Below are 18,066 nucleotides of genomic sequence, written 5' to 3'. Positions count from 1 at the left end.
CAATTGCTTCATTTCTTTTAGCCCCAGTTCCCTCGCATGTAAACTTAGCATCATATTAGTCCCTACCTTGTCAGGTTGCTGCAAAGAGGAAACCAGGTAATTTGTGAAAAGTACTTAGAATGATGCCTTCCTGGGACATAGAAAAGACCTTGATCATTGTTGACTATTAATGTAACAAAGAGCGGGCCTAGGAACCTGCATTTTTAGCAAGCTTCTTGAGCGATTCTCAGAACTACTCTTTTCTCTTTGGTTTGTGGAGTATCTGTATACAGCCTCTGAGCTAAGCCTTTTGTGTGTCTTACCTCATTTAGTCCCACGAGGTGACACTAGTATTTCCCCACCTTACCGACAAGGCATGGAGGCCTAGAGTGGTCAAGCACCTGGCCCAAGGCCAGATCCTGCAGTTCTGGGTCCTCTTCAGGAACAGCACATTCCACCAGGGCAGAGACAGAGAGGGCTCAAGGAGTAGCTGTGAGCAGACTCCACAGCCTCTGCCTGGTTTGGGGGAACTGGGGGTGTAGAGAGTTTGAGGAAGGGCTAAAGCTGATGGATAGACCTGGCCCCAGATGAAGTGGTGCTTCCACCCAGTGATTAGGGAGCCAAGGGAAAGGGCTTAGCCTGAGGACTGCTGCAAACCAGCCCAACCCTACACGCCACCCGACTGCCAGCCACCCTCTTTGCTCCTCTGCCTCCCCAGCCTGCACGGCCCCACCCCTCCTGTGGTTTGCACATCTTTCTCACGGCATGGAACCCTACGTATTGTGCAGTTCTTTATGAGGCCTGTCAGCCCTTGACCACATGATTAAAAATCGGCTGTGTCCTCAAAGCCAAGTATGGTGTTTGCAACATGGGAGGCAGGAAAGAACAACGAATCATGAAGAGCAGAGCAACCCCCCAAATCAAAAGTGTTTGAGCTTTCCAATGGCCAAAAGTATAAGACCAGATATCAGAAGGCTTACATTTCAGTCTCACCTTTGCTATTTTCTTACTGTGGGACCATCAGCACATTACTTAACATCTAATATCTACTTCATTATCTTTAAAATGGCTACTATAATCATTCAAATGAGCAAATGGATTTGAAAGATGCTTGTACCCTATACTAGTGCCCAAAGACAAGCTATTTGCCCCTTGTGTATGGAGATATTGAAGTGTCATATCAGTTTGGAGTAGAGTTTTTTATGAGCATAAGAGTTGTTGTCGCCATGGACACTTAATGAATGAATGATGAATGAATGAATGATCCTTCAAAAAGAAAACCTTTTCATTTAAAAAATTCTACAGGTAAAATTTCACAATCACCATTTCCCCAGGCTATGTAGATACACAGGAGCACTAGTTGGTGAAATACCTAGATGGAGCCCTACCCACTGACAAGTGTCCCATATTCCTCATGAATCCCTACAGCAATCCTTTGGGGCCGGAATTGCCTTGTCTGACACTCTTTCCTGCTCCTACCTGCCTCCCTGCACTGCCTACCTCACTCCCCAGCCCTTGTGCCTCCTCAGGTCAAATTTCAGGTCTGATCTGAGCTCAAAAGTCAGTTCTCCCAGAAAGCCTTTGGAAGGAGGACCTGAGGGAGTGTGACACCCGTGTTCTTCCTGCAACAGCATGCCTGTTTATCACTGCAAAGGCACTGACCTACAGTGGAGAAGGGAGAGAGACTGAAATGTAATGCTGACACCCAGGGTCATGTTTGCCAAAGGAGGGAGGGTGAGACTTCTGTTGGACTCATTAGAATTAATTACTTGCAAACCTCAGGTAAACAGCATGCAAAGAAAAAGGAAACTGCCAGGTTAAAATTGGCTCTTCTGCAAGACAAAGAACTGATCCAACATGCAGGAAAATTTCTGGGGTGGGAGTGGGGGTGGCACAGAAGTCAACCAGCCAAGAAGCTCACTGTGCAACAAGAAGAGAAGGTTTCTGTTGTGCTCCTGCCTCCCTTCCTGCTGACACAGGATACACATCGCCCCACCACCACCACTAGAAGTCACAATGAAAGGTCTCAAGGAAGGATCTTTCCACATAATTGACTTGTGAAGGGAACAACAAGAATGTAGAACGTATCAGTCAAGAATGTAACAGAGTACCATTAGTAGATGAATGGATAAAGAAGATGTGGTACATATACACAATGGAATACTATTCAGCCATAAGAAGAAAACAAATCCTACCATTTGCAACACCATGGATGGAGCTAGAGGGTATTATGCTCAGTGAAATAAGCCAAGTGGAGAAAGACAAGTACCAAATGATTTCCCTTATTTGTGGAGTATAACAAAGAAGCATAACTGAAGGAACAAAATGGCAGCAGACTCACAGACTCCAAGAAGGGACTAGCGGTTACCAAAGGGGAGGGGTGGGGGAGGGTGGGTGGGGAGGGAGGGAGATGGGGATTGAGGGGTATTATGATTAGCACACATGGTGTGGGGGTATCATGGGGAAGACAGTGTAGCACAGAGAAGACAAGTAGTGACTCTGGCATCTTTCTACACTGATGGGCAGTGACTGCAATGGGTTATGGAGGGGGCTCAATAATATGGGTGAATGTAGTAACCACATTGTTTTTTCATGTGAACCCTTCATAAGAGTGTATAGCAATAATACCTTAATTAAAAAAAAGAATCTATTAAGAAAAAATAAAAGACTGTAATAGAGTATGAAACAAATGAGAAAATTATTCCAAAGAGGCAGGGGCTTAGAACTAATTGTCAGTAGCCTAAACCATGGTGAAGAAAGAATGAAGCACTCCCACTGGTTACCATGATGGTCAAGTTCCACTTTTCCTAAAAGAGGCAACCTATATTCCTTACAACAGATTTAGTGAGACTCAGGCGCTAGGAAATACGAAGGCTCTTTACCATCCCTCCTCCACACACACATACCTCCCAGCAGAATAAGAAATGCCTCCTGTACCTTAACTGATGCAGCAAGCTCAGGGGCAATACCTTCCCAAAACAGGAACCTCCCAAGACTCAAATGCTCAGTCCCTGCATTCTATGGTGGAAAGATCAAGGGCTCTGAGGCCAGCGAGGCTTGGATGAAATCATTTTCAAATCATTCCACCAGAGGCAAGTCACCTAAGCTTTCTGAGCCTGGTTACTTCATCTGGGAAACAGACAAAAAGGAACTCTTGCACAGGGCTGTTAAGAGCTTTGAAAGATATGACTGATGTAAATAAAGCACCTGGTACAATGCATACAGAATAGTAGTACACCCATGAAATGCTCTGAGTCCCTCATATCTGTAGATTTACTCAAGACAAAGAAGTCAAAAGAAATCTGGAGAACTTCTCTAGTAGGTAAAGGAAACTAAAAAATGTGAGCAGTCATTTCTTCTAATTGAAAGTTATGAGTATTAAGAGTATCACCTCTGACCCTCCAAAAGTTGGGTCCCTGCGAGGGGTCCCTACTGACCTGCACAGCATTCCCCACAACGCTTAGGCTTCTGGGAATATTATGATGCCTGCTTGTTGTCTCCGCCACCTACTAGACTAGAAGATTCAGAACAGGATCAGGGACAGTGTGTGTCTCCTTCACAGAGCTTTATCCAGTCCCTCGTGCAGGATGTGAATATTTGTGTAATCAATCAATCAACACTTTCTAAATTAATTAACATTTATTATTTGGGAGAAATGCATCATGTAAAAATATCTTACAGTAAAAATCTGGATCAAAACCTGAAATAACATCAATAGTAAGATTGGAGACTAGAAGGCAGGAATAGAAGATGAGCTGGGGAGTATGAAATTCCCTGACTTCAAGAGGGGAAACTTGAAAGATATTGTTTTATTATTTTCTCTAAAACTTAGACAAAATAGGTTAGAAAAGGCTTTTTAACTACAAAAGGAATGATTTATAGAATTTATAATAAACTATATGCTTCCCTAAACAATGGAGAAGTTAAAAGGGAAGACTCTATATACCATACCTAGAAAATGACCACCTAAAAGGTAAGAAGAAAGTAGCAAACAGAAAGTTAATGAAACAAGATGACAAAAAAATATATAAATTATATCTGTTTTCACAAAAACAAGTAAATGGGTTATAAATCACTATTGGAAGATTCTCAGATTGGGTCAAATAACAAAAGCTAATAATTTGTGTTTACCAAATATACCTTAAAGCAAATCAGCACAAAAATTTAAAGAATATGTAAAAGACTATTATTTTAATGCACATAAATATAAAGCATGAATACACTATTACTATCAGATAACATCAAATACCAGGGAAATGCAAGAGAAACCATCATTTTATATTGGTAAAGGGTTCAACTTATAATCAAAATATAACTGTCATGAAGGTTTATATGTCAAATAATATCTCATTAACAAAAGTGAAGTAAAAAATTGGTAGAAATACAAAGAGAAAAATGACAGAAATGTGATTATTTTCAGAAATGATAAGACATTTGTCTTTTTTTTCCAACAAACTTTTTTTTTATTAAGGCATTATTGATATACACTCTTATGAAGGTTTCACATGAAAAAACAATGTGTTTATACATTCACCCATATTATCAAGTCCCCCCGATACCCCATTAGAGTCACTGTCCATCAGTGTGGTAAGATGCCACAGAGTCACTACTTGTCTTCTCTGTGCTACACTGTCTTCCCCACGATCCCCACCACACCATGTGTGCTAATCATAATACCCCTCAATCCCCTTCTCCCTCCCTCCCCACCCAACCCTCCCCTTTGGTAGTCACTAGTCCCTTCCTGGAGTCTGTGAGTCTGCTGCTGTTTTGTTCCTTCGGTTACGCTTCGTTGTTATACTCCAGAAATAAGGGAAATCATTTGGTTTTTGTCTTTCTCTGCCTGGCTTATTTCACTGAGCATAATATCCTTTAGCTCCATCCATGTTGTTGCAATTGGTAGGATTTGTTTCTTTCTTATGGCTAAATAGTATTCCACTGTAACACATTTGTCTTTGACAGATAAATAAATGAAAAGCAAGGATATAAAGGTGGTGATTAATCTATTAATTAAAATATTTAATATGCAATTCTACAAAATTGAACAACTTTATTTTGTACAAACAGAAACTATACTTTATTTCCTAAGACCTGTAGACTATTTACAATAATTTTTCATGTATTAGGATGTAGAGAAAATTTCAATGTTCCAAAAGTAAGTTTCACAAGCTGAATCTCTGAATATAATTTAACAAAATTATAAATTACTAACAAAGTTCAAAGAAAAGCCCTACCCCTTAGAAATTTAAAAATCGCTATACTAAACAATTGTTACAGGAGAAATATGACTCATAATTGCAGATAATTTTTTAAATGAAATAGGATGAATGGGATAAAGAGGCACAAACATCCAATTATAAAATAAATTAGTCACAGGAACGAAAGCACAGCATAGGAAATAATATAAATAAAATGAAGATGAGAAAACTATATATAAAAACTTAAATGAAACACCAGAAGTATTCTCAGAAAAGAGTTGATATACTAAAATAATTCAATTTGCAACAAGAAAGATGGGGGGAAATGAACTAATGTTTTATTTAAAATCTAGAAAAAGAATAATAGTTATAACTTTTAAAAATAAAAGGAATGAATAAACATAAAAGAGCATAACAAAGGTAAAAGAATAAAAAAGATTAAATAGCCAGTACTCAGAATGGTAAATGAACCCCAACAGCTGATTTCTGAGCACAGCAATAATGTAAACAAGCTTCTGACATATAATTAAGGAAGAAAGAGAGGATTCTGGGAAGATGGAGATGACAGTGGCAGGATCATGAGTGGCAGGATCATGTTTGGATATTCCCAAATCTCCATATAAAAACAGAGTACACAGCGAAACCAAAATCCATGGGCATGTTTACAACAAAGCTAGGTGACAGGTGTCCCCAAGTTCCCCTAGATACAAATGGGTGAGACAAATCTTCAAGAGTCAAGACTTACACATCACTGGCACGTTGTGCAAGAGAAAGCAGAAGGATGCAGACAGGACATATCTGACAACAGGGGCATCCCGAAGAGGTCCGCGCGATAGGCCAATTTGAGAGCAATGGCTGAACCTGGGAAGAATTTTGCTGAGTCAGTAACAGGTAAGCACACGGGAGCCCAAAGGAGACTGGGTGGGGGGCAGTCCACCCTGTGGAACCGAAGAAGTGGAAGAGAGACATTTGCAGTAAAAACTTTTTCTCTATACTGAAAGACTCAAAATATGAAAGAAATTGAACAATTTTAAGAAAAGGTAAATTATTTAAACTGATCCAAGAAGATGTAGAAAATTTGAATGGATGAAAAAACATGATATTAATAAAAATATTGCCCCAAAATTACTCTTGTTAAAATTGATAGGCATATACAGTATGATCAAGAAATTCTTTCAGACCTTCAAAAAACAGATTAATTCTATTTCAATATTTGAGAATAAAATAAATATTAATAAAATAATCACATACTCAATAAAAACCTATGGAACAAAATCATTTATGAACAGAGATGCAAAATATCAAAATAATTTACTTACAAACTATGCTATCATATAAAAAGAACAATTCTTGTTCACCAAATCTACTAAGGTAATTTATTCCATAAATAGATCAAGAAAGGAAAAAAACAAAACATCATAATGTAATCTTCATAGATGGTGAAAAAGCTTAATAAAATTCTATATCTATTCTTCATAAATTAAAAAAGATCATCCATAACATGATGAATAACATTTACCCTACTAATATCACAGCTTTAGATGTTATAGAAATACTGGAAACATCTTTATTAAATAGAACAGTAAGATAAGTCTTACCAGTTCTACCACTATCATTGCAAATTATCCTAGAATTACTTGCCAATCCAGTAAGTAAATAAAAAGGAAAAAAAGGAGTTATGGATACAGGAAAAGAAAAAAAATTATTTGCTAATTCTAAAGTTACCTTTTTGAAAAATATTTAAAATATTAAAATTAAAGTGATCAGAAATAATACTCTCCTCCAAAGTGTTCTTCTAATTAAAGACAAAACAAAGAAAATAACTTTTTGATAAGCAGTACATTTAAAATCAGAAGGGGTACCTCATAAATACTCCTTATCCCCTCCCCAATATTAAGTTTATTCTGAGTACAGGTCATGTTTTAATTAAGAAAAGACTAATTTTTTGACTGACTCCATTTTGAAAAGTAAATATTTGTATTTTTCTTACTATAAATTAAAGACATATTCACTGTAGAAACTCTAGAGAATACAAATGAGCAAAACTAAAAAGCAAATAAAAATCACCCATAAACCACAGAATACCACTGTTAATTTCTGAAATACATATACCACTTATTTTGGTTTATTTATCCATTATGTAATTAATCTTCTTGCTTATATAAACTTCATCATATGAAGTTAAAATTCAGCGTTCTGTTTTTGTCATTGTGGTAGGTTGAATAATGGTCTCCAAAGATATCTAGTTCCTAATCCTTGGAATCTGTGAATGTTACATCATGTGGCAAAAGGTACTCTGCAGGTAAGATTAAGTGAAGGATCTTAAAATGGGGAGATTATCCTGGTTTATCCAGATGGGCTCCAGACATAATCACAACTGTCCTTACAAGGGGAAGGCAGAGACGAAGGCAGAATAAGAAGGCAATGTGTCAGCTGAAGCAAGATGCTGCACTTCTGGCTTTGAAGGGACCACCAGCCAAGGAACACAGGCTGCCACCCAGAAAGCTGGAGAAGGCGAGGCGACGGACTCTCCCCTGGAGCCTCCAGAGGGAGCTCTGCCCCGCAAACACTTTGATTTTGGCCCAGGGTAGCTGGTTTCAGGCTTCTGACCTACAGAGCTATAAGAAAATAAATGTGTGTTGTTTTAAGTCATCAAGTTTGTGGTGACTTGATTCAGCAGCAGTCGGAAACCAATATACTTATGAAATCATCTTTGATAAAAAAGCAAGTCAGAAGCAATATTTATAATTAGACATTGGTCTTAGACATTAAAAAAGCAAACTATAAAACATAATAGAAAAAAAAGGGGGGGCACACTTTCAAAACCAGGAGACAGATTAATATAAGCCCATAATGAACACAAGAAGGCTATAACCTCAGAAAGACTGAAATCCTGAATGAGATGAGGCTTCTGGGAATGTGAGAGTGAATAATGCTAGACAACAAACACGGCTCATAAGGTGTATTCAAGGCAAAAAGAAGAGTAACAACAAGGGAAGTACAGGGCCCTGGGTGTCAACTCATTGATGATGCAGAAATGGCAGAATCCCTGAGCCACTTGCTGTGCCCTTTTTTAATCATAAAAATGATCTACAAATAGAAAAAGGCAGAAACAAGACTGCCATGATGGAATTTGTGTCATGATAAGTAAAGTGACATTAATGATATAAATCTGGTTATGTTAAATCTATCCACAAATCCATCCATTCATTCATTCAAAAAAGATTTATTTAGTGCCTAATATGCACCAGGCAGGGGGAACACCTCAGAGAACAAAAAAGCCAGGTCCCATCTTCACAGCTGTTATTGCTTTGTGCAAGTGATGGCATCATAGTTAATCCTGTGGCTTGTAGTTGCAAACCGTGGTAAAGGCTGGCATAGAAGGAAAAGGTGAGATGAGTATTGCAGATGCACTGAAGACCTGGGGTGGGAGTGACAGTACTCAGGGAAAGTTCCTCTTGAGAGGCAGTATTCATGTCATCCAGCTGTGGTGCACATGCTTGCGGGACTACAGAAGACAGCCATTTCCAAAAGTGGAGGAAATGTAAAGTCTGGAAACTATAACCAAAAAATAAAAAGTGATGAGGATGAGGAAAAAAGGTGGTTTTGCCAGTCAGTTCACAAGAAGCATGTCCCTCACCTCTGCCTTTTCAACTTCTGCGTAAATCCACCCGCTCACTCTGAATCTCTTCCTTAGAGACAGAACTTAGTGAGAATTGCGTTTGGTATGTTTGGAGACTTCAGAGCAACTTAGATTCAAAAACCCTTGCAGGTATGTTCCACTTGTTGCCTGTCTTCTCTCTGGCCAAAGAGCTTTTCAACTCTACACTAACAGAAGGAGCAACAACTTAATTCCTTTTCAAGGACTCCTGTTTCCACCAGCTGTGTCCTACCACGCTGCCATTACAACTTATATCTTCTTTTACTGGAAAAGAGCCATACAGTGGTGTAACGCCTGCTGGCCACAGTCAGAACTGCAAAAAGCTCCCTCAACCAATAGTTTCCTTCACTTCCTTACAATTTTTGTCCTCTCTGATTTTCTGCTATACAAATATACATGTAATTTAAAATTTTCTAGTAGCCACATTTTTAAAGTAGATAAAAAGAAATTAATTTTAATAAGCTTTTTCATCTAACCTCATTCTAGAGACTAATGTACCATCCTCAAAATTCATATATTGAAAACTAATCCCCACTGTGTTGGTATTTGGAAGTGGGGCCTTTATAAAAGAGACCCCAGGGAGGTCTCTTGTCCCTACTGCCATCTGAGATTATAGTGAAAAGACAGACATCCATGAACAAGGAACTGGACCCTGCCAGGATAACAAGTCTGCTGGTACATCAATCTCGGACTTCCCAGACTCCAGAACTGGGAGAAATAAATTTCTGTTGCTTATAAGCCACCCAACATACAGTATTTTGTTATAGTAGCCTGAATGGATTAAGATCCTCAACATATTCAAATATCATTTCAACATTAGTCAACATAAGAAATTACTAATAAAATTTTTTCTTCCTTTTTTATTTTTAACAAAGCCTTTGAAATCTAGTGTACAGTTTTCAGCAGCCCATCTCAGTTTGGACTGGCCACACTTTACATACTCCATAGCCATCAGTGTTTAGAAGTCACCGTACTGGACAGCACAATTCTAAACTGTAACTTTTATACTGTAGAAAAATCTAGAAGCCAGATGTATCATGAAATGGCTTCTTTATAGCAGCATGTTGAAAATCTGGTTCAAGGAAAATGCAGGCCCTTACACCAGGGCAAAGAATGTCCCCTGCTAGGTGCTATGATTTCAGGCAATGCCACCAGATTGCCCTACGCCAGGACACTCTACTGTTGTGGCAGAGCCAGTCAAACTGCAGTGGCCTGACTTCATGGTCAAGGAGAGAGCAACTATTATTGGAGTGCTTAGACATTTTGACAAGGTTGTTATTTCACTGTGAAACCTCACAAAAGAGAGGAAGAATATTTCAAAAAATATGATGAAAACATCCAAGGTCATTATGTTCAAAATGAATACAAAGCAGCTCCTCTGTCAAATGCCTTGGTGCAAAGAAAACTTCACATTACACACTTCTTTAGAGTATAACAGATTGCAAGTGGCAGTCGCAAAGCAACTTTTACCCAGGGAGTTTATATATTAAGCCAGTATCATCTAATAAGGCATTTGTTTAAATTTCTTCATCAGATTGTACACTCAGTTTTACAGAGCAGAACAACATTGTATGGCAATGTAGAGGTGGCAAGTATTTTTCTGTCATTATCTTATTTAATCTTAATATAATCACATATTATTGCACTGTGGGAGGGGGAGAAGAACTCAGTAAGTGTTGATTGGAGTTCCAGATCACTTGACATCACCTAGTTCTAATTAAACAACAGAGATATGAACCATCATTAATATAAGACTTTTTCTCATATACATATTGAGGTTTCTAAATTAAAGGGAAGAAAATATTTCTTAATTCATTAGTACTTGTTAACACAGAATAGTCATTAATAGTTTTTTTCCAGCCAGTGTTCAAACAACAGCCTTGGTAACCAAAGAGAAGGTTAAAAATAGATGAAATTTCATTGTTAATAATATCAAAGTTAAAATTGTCCCTCAGAGAAAGTGGATATTATTTGCAGTCATTTTTGCTCACATCAAGACCATGGTTCTATACTATTTACTCTTGTAGAGCAAGTAAGAGTAGAAGTCTTTGCCTGGATGCTACATTAGTGAGCTGGAAACACCTGTTTTCTCTCTGTCACCACTTCTCCATCACCTATTATTGGAATGCTTAGACATTTTGACAAGGTTGTTATTTCACTATGAAAACTCACAAAAGACAGGAAGAATATTTCAAAAAATATGATGAAAACATCCAAGGTCATTATGTTCCTCATTTCCTTGCACTGAATTTATTTCCTTTTAGTATGTTGCTGTGCACACAAAAAATTTCAATGTGGAAGAAATTCAAAAGCTCCCCTCCCCACAGAAGATAAAATCTTTAAAAACCCTATCTTTCCCCCAATGGACTGATTTAAGAAAAACAATCCAATGTTAAGAATTCAGTGTTCTAGCATCAGTCATATAAGTCTTCTTGCATATAAAAATTACATATGGCAAATGTAGCACCACATTTAAGAAGGAAGCCTAGTCAGTATACAAAAGATAGTCAGTACCATCTCTTAAAATAGCACCACATTAATGGATTGTCTCACTAATATTTGTTCTTTTCCTTTGGGGCTCAGTGTATCTGACTGCATTTGTACCATGCACACACACACACACACACACACACACACACAAATAATTCTTACTAGATGTCTTTTGAAAGGTCCTATTGACTAAAACCTGAGCAAGGAAGTAGTGAGAGATTGCCTAATAAGAGGGCACATGAAAACAAATAGACATGGGGATTCAGGACTAGCAGTCTGCAGGAAAACCATGCTGGAAGCAGGAACGCTTATTGGTAAGTAGGAAGCAAAGCAGATGGGCCAAGCACCCCCAAAGTTAAATTTGAATGGATTTCCAAAATGTTGTAAATGGAAAGACAGAGAAACGGGCAGGTACCAAAACAGAAGGAAATGAGACAAGCTCAAGGGCAGGTGAGTTACCAATAGTCAGTGGGGACACTAATCTGGAGCACGCTGGTCTGCCACTGTGTCCCTCAGTCATGCTTTATCACTGGCTTGGACTGAGGACATGGCTTTCAGAGCAGCATTTTCTGAACTTTACATCGATTTCCCTGGGAAGCTTGTTAAAATGCAGAGTCTGACACTCTGGTTCAGTAGGACTGGGGTCAGGTGGGGATTCTGCATCGCTTACACACTCCCGCATGACATTGGTGCTGCTGATCTAAGGGTCACATTTTGAGTAGCAGGGGCAACATCCTGTCAGAAGCCAATAATAACGGTGGGAGGAGTGCTTGTTGCTGCTTCCGTCTTTGCTCTAAATAACCCTAATAGTATGTTTAAAATGTTTTAATCAATGCTCTTTAGGAATCTTAAATAGGTAAACAATGGACCAAGACTCTTCCTGGACAAGTGCCAGGATCTTTGCCAGGCGAGAAATACTCTGTATCCTCAAGGAAATTATGATCTACAGAAAATGTAAGGAACTCTTTGAACTCCTTCCTGTTTCAGGAGTGACCGAGGGTACAGGTAGTGATAGGAAAATGGCCACAGACAAAGCCTCATAAATCTTACAAATGGCATGAGAGATGCAGCCTTTTAGATTGACGTGGCTCGAGTTTCTGCTTAACAGCAACTCCAAGAAGCAAGTAAAACAAGAACAACAAAATTCCAGGAGCAACAGTAGTCAGAGAGCCTGAGTTAAAGCTCCCAGACCCAACATCCACATCACACCCAAGTTCACAGGACTGAAAGCTGTTAACTGCCAATACGGAAAAAGGCAATGATGCTAAGGTTGCTCTGCAGCCTAAAGGACTTTAGGATGGAATACAGGGATTCTGGTCTCCCCCCTTTGTCAAGAAATCAACAAACAATAATAGCTATTTTATTCTAACATTTACTCTGATCCAGGCAGAATAAATGCTCTATAAGCATTATCTTATTTAATTCTCACTACTAATCTGTGTAGTAGGTACCACTGTTCTCCCCATTCTACAGAGAAGGGACTGAGTTTCAGAAAGATTAAGTGACCTGCCTGCCACTAGTGACTCAGTTAGTAAGAAATAAACTATGATTCCAAATTAAAAATTAAAAGACTATTTAATTCTAAAACCAAAAATCAATTAAAAATGATCATGACCATATCTACCCAAGTTATATCATAAGGTGTTTATGAAGCACCAATGAAATCAGTAGAGATTTTAAAGTGCTTGGAAAAGATCTGTAGCGAAAGAAAAGAAAAAAAAGTACAGAAAGAGAGAGAGAAGGAAAGGAAGAAGCTGGCAAACAAAAGTACTTTGTAAACTACAGAGGATGAGCTTAGTTGCTGATGTAATTTATCATTATTAGGTCCCAAGACTGTGGAGCCAAGTCAAGGCTGCAAACATAAATCAAGGCTTCTTCCAGCTCAGGAGATAAAAGGACCTCTTTGAACTCTAAACTTCAACTTCTCTTGGCCTTGGTATAACCCTGTGGTAATTTATATTAAATGAAGCCTAATTGTGAGGAAGATTATTTCTTTTTCCCTAAGGAAATACCAATGAAACACTCTCTCTCTCTCTTTTAGTTCTAAGACTTAAGTTCCTCTTGTGAAAGCAAAGAAAACTGAGATCCAGAGAATAGTAATAAGCCCAAGGTCTAACTACATAATAGAAGAGTCAGCATTTTAACCATCCATTCGACTCTATTATGCTGGAAGGAAGATGGATGGACTATACTTTCCTTCATGGAAATAGACTATTTTTCATTCATTCATAATTCAACACATGTTCATCAGAGCTGGGATCACAAAGATGAATGAAACATATTCTACAACCTCGTGAAGCCAGAGTTCAAGATGTTCTCTGTGCAGGGCACTGTCTTAGCCATTTTGAGAATACCAAGACGAGTCCAACTCAGTTCCTACCCTCAACGAGCTGCTACCTAACAGGGAAGGCAAGCATATGAACAACTGAATTCAGATTTACACAGAGATGTGGGATCCTGAAGAATGGATAAAAGTTTGATAGGAAAGAAGAGGAGTAATGGGGAAAACTGTAAAGGATTTTGCCTGCCATCCCAATGGGTTTAGAATGTATCTTGTAAGCAAGGAGAACTACTACAAGTTGCTAGATATGGGGATGCATAATGAACACGGGGCTTAGGAATAATGCTTTGGAGAGAGGGAAAGAGAGAGAGAGAGAGAGAGAGAGGAAAACCAGTTGGGAAGAGGAAAATAGAGTGACCAGATGTGTAGTCCTGGTATAAAAGGCCTTGCTTCTACAGAAAGTGGGGAAGAAGTAGGACCTGAACCTGGAAATGTTTGGATGGGAGGCAAGTATGGGGAGCCCTCGAGGAAGATGAGGATTTGGACTTTTGGGGAAAATAGTAATTCTACCAACATGATAGATTTGAGGAAAAAGACAGTGGGCTTTATGTAAGATGTGACTGTGGTGGGGATTCCTGGAAATAAAGCATGGTGCTGGGGAGAGATTTTACACACCAAGTCTTACCGGCAAAGTACATTTTCTTGGATAAGTGATTATTCAAGGCAAATTCCAAGAACTTTCTGGGGCTGGGGCCTTAAGCATTATATATATAACCGAGTTGCTATTCTACTGTCATTAATATTTTTGATTATTCATTGTATTCAGTGTTTAAGAAAGTACACCTGCAGCTCTCTCTTCAAAGTAGCCTCAAGCTTCCCATTCATTCTTGGGAGCCCTCTAGGACCCTTTGGGTCATGACTTTTGGCTTGTGGAAATCCCTGCTCTGAATTGGACAGCTTTCCTAGAAACAACAACACATCCAGAAGAGAGTTCTCCTAATTTTCCCACCCCTGTTCCACCTACCCACATCCATAGCTCCAAGCCTACCTTAAAATGTTTAAAGAAGACAGGAGAGCAGACTAGTTCTGGTGTGGACGTCTGAGGGCAAGGTGAAGCCACTGAACCATGACATCCTCATGGGATCTGCATTAGGGCAAGAAAGCTGTTTCTAGTCACACTCAGCACAGGTTCTGTGCTAACCTGTGAGTCTTTTTCTGCTATATTTTGTCAAATGAACCTAGATTCAGAAGGAAGATACATAGGGTTTTAATTTGAGTCTGAGAAGAGAAGTAGCTACCAGAAAAAAAAAAAGTTGAGCATGATAAGGAAGGACACGGTCAGAGGTTCACACTTGCATAAAGAGCAGTGCCACGGCAGGGCCCCAAGGCTTAATGACATAGTTACATCTAGAGGGTATCTGGGTGAAATATAACCCTTTAGAATGAGGTTTTTCTTAGATGTTAGACTATGTAGCAACACACAGGAGGATGTCAGTGCGCTCAGTCAAACAGGGCAACAGGCAAAATCCCTTAATAAGTGAATGTCAGGAATGGTCATTTCCCTCCCTCTTGCTGGTCTGAGCAATGTGTCTGTTAGTTTTACCCAACAGCATCCTCAGCAAGAGAAAAAACACAAAACAGTGAAATTACAGAGGGGGCTGGCAACCAGATTAAAGACTCACAGAGGAAAAAAGTCTCCAAAATAGATGTGTTGGAAAACCTATTTTGCTAATCATGTCAAGATCAAAGCCCAACTTGAACTACCAGGGATGTGTGAACCCTCCTGAATGGCATTTTCAAGAGAGTGCACCTGGCAAATACAGGTTTCCCGGGGAGAATCACAACTGTGCAATGGCATTTTTTGTTTGGTTGGTGAAAATGCCTTGTTTTGCATGTCCTTTATTTGCAGAAGGGGCTTCTTTTTGTCAAGATGCCGAATCTTTTCTCCACTTCATGCAACTCTGTAAGTACAACTGAGAAAGAAATATTTATCTGGGGACAGAGTTAAGAATAAAAAGGTAATATCCTAACTTGGGTAAAGTTGATGGTGAATATTTTAAAACACAGTATAGCTTATTAAGAAATATGGTTGGAGGGTTCTTATGAAAGTGAATCACCGTCAGAAAACTAGACCTGGCTGCTATGAAAACAGTTGTATTTTCATTCAACAGAGTATTTCTGACAAAATGATCCTACCTGGGAAATATTGGTGGTCCCCACTGACATTAACACAGCTAAATAGGGGTCATCCATGTGACCCTTCCCCAGTCGCAGCAAGGCAGGTTGAGCCAGTAAGACTTTTCTCTGCACTATTTCCCATAATTCAACATCTCTAATAAGGATAATCAAAACAACAGGTATCTGATTTGGAGGAAGGCACAAGGCTACACAAGACCATGCAAGTTTATAAACATTGGCATCTGTCTTGCTATAAGAAAATAGAGACAGAAAATAAATATTTCATCACATCAGCTGTTAAAGGAAAAAGGGAAGAGAAACAGAATAAAGGTAGTCAGCTCCTGCAAATGATCACAGCATATATTTTTGTTTGAAAGTACTAGAAAAGAAAGTTGTTATCACCAGCAACCAGCATGAATTCCATACTGGTTCAGAAGGCATGTTTAAAAGGCGAGTACATACATATATATCACACACGTAACTTGTGGCAATTTAGCACTTTGAATCCCCATGATGTGTCCACCCTACCCTTTTTCCTAGTAAAAGGGCTCATGTAACCAGGAAAACCATAGATCTCAATCCAAAAATATAACTGAGTGGAGGGGTCTCAGAAAAAGAAAGAAAGGAAAAAAATGTCTTGATTCCTTAACCCTCTTATTTACAGATAATCTTAACTCCCTCTGGCTTTTGCACCCACTTATAACTCCGTTGGCAGCATCTGGCGGCTGCTTTCCCTGTTGCCTGAGCCAGCCCACTGCTGCATTTACTCCCTTCTCTTCACGTTGACTCATTCAAGGAGCCACTGTATTTCAAGCCACTTTGAAGGACAAACCCCCAGTTCTGAAGAAATTATTAAACAGATTCATATAAAGAAATTTGCTTGCTTTTCTGGCTCTAGGGTGTATAGACCCACAAACCATTTCCTTAGCAAAGCACAGCACCATCCCTGGTATACTTTTCTTGACTGCACACTGGATGCCAGCTACTATGGAAAGGACGACGGAGTCTCCCAGAGGCCCTGAGCATCTACTAAGACATTACTGAGACCTTACCTTTACCTTATACAGCATTCCTTAACTCTGTAGCAAGTCTCCTTTCCCGAAAAGTACTGCATCTTCCATGGCTTACGTAAATATTTTGGAAATTTTTTTGATCTTGCAAGCACCAAGGGCAAAAGTCAGCTAAGTGGTTTTGGGGGAGAATAAATTGGTCAAATACTATAGCCAGGACTTAACCCCTTAGCCACCAGGAAGAAATCAGAGGATGGCAATTGTACTTTGAATAGAGTCCCCTTTACGGGGAAACACAAGCATGCATAAGTTCACCAAGAACAAGACAACAAATCTCACCCACTTTTCTGATACAAAAGACCACAAATAGGAAGTATTATACCTCACTCAGTATTATATCTGATCAAGTGTTTTATAGTATATTTATGTACCAGAAGGAGAAATATGGATTGGATGATCATATAGTCCCAATGAGTCTTGTTTAATGTACCAAAGTCAACCAGAAGGGATATCCCTATTGGTGTAAAAGATTGTTTAACTAGCTTTGACTACTAACAGCTTTCTCAGATCCTGCAGTTGTGGTATCAACCTGGAAGAACAGGGACCTATGTTTATAGAATCACTATGTATTGTCTTTCAAGGTTACTGTATTAAATATACATATTCTGTGCATTGGTGTGGAAATGAGTACCTGACCTGTTATTTTCGCCTTGGAATCTCTGAGCACTGTCTCCCACTGGCTTCTTCAAGGTCTCACCTACTAGAACCCATGCTGGTCTCACATTCAGCATTTTTACTCTCCTCTCCAATATTCAGTTAAAATCCCTCTTGGTAGAAAGTGTTCTACATAAAAACTATTCCTTCCTAGTCTTTATAAGACATACTCTATAGTATTAGTTTGAATCACTTTTGTAAGTCAAAAGAAATGGTCAACTATCAGCAATTTCATAGAATTCTACATGGGAAACCCAATCCAAATGTCTTCTGCTAGTAATTCATTAGAAATCGTCTCAGTCTGGGGGGAGAAAATTTTATAGGTGAAGATGATAAAGGAAAGCATTTGAAGGAGATAATACCACTAAGGTTACTTCAAAAAAAAAAAAACCAAATAAACATTAACTGTTCAAAGTTCAATGAGCTTCAATCACGTTTTTCTCCTTCCCTTTACAGCTCTATTTGTGAAGATGACCATTTTCTCTTTCTTTTTGACACAGTATAGGTCACTACTTCCAGCAAACTGGAGGATTTATCATGCTGTACTCTAATGCTGAT

General features: G+C 38.9%; 1 protein-coding gene across 1 annotated transcript in view; it reads right to left on the bottom strand.

The window, feature by feature from the left end:
• LOC108399479 (uncharacterized) overlaps positions 1-18,066 on the bottom strand; it is a 299,067-nt gene that overhangs the window by 56,025 nt on the left and 224,976 nt on the right. Inside the window, exon 6 of the mRNA XM_073219759.1 lies at positions 5,920-6,035. Within this exon, the coding sequence (XP_073075860.1) occupies positions 5,920-6,035 (116 nt within the window). The remainder of the gene's footprint in view (positions 1-5,919; positions 6,036-18,066) is intronic.

Source organism: Manis javanica, chromosome 2 (assembly GCF_040802235.1).
Source record: "Manis javanica isolate MJ-LG chromosome 2, MJ_LKY, whole genome shotgun sequence".
Classification (NCBI taxonomy): domain Eukaryota; kingdom Metazoa; phylum Chordata; class Mammalia; order Pholidota; family Manidae; genus Manis; species Manis javanica.
The sequence above is the reverse complement of the archived record's forward strand: the minus strand, read 5'-3'. Positions and strand labels throughout refer to the sequence as shown.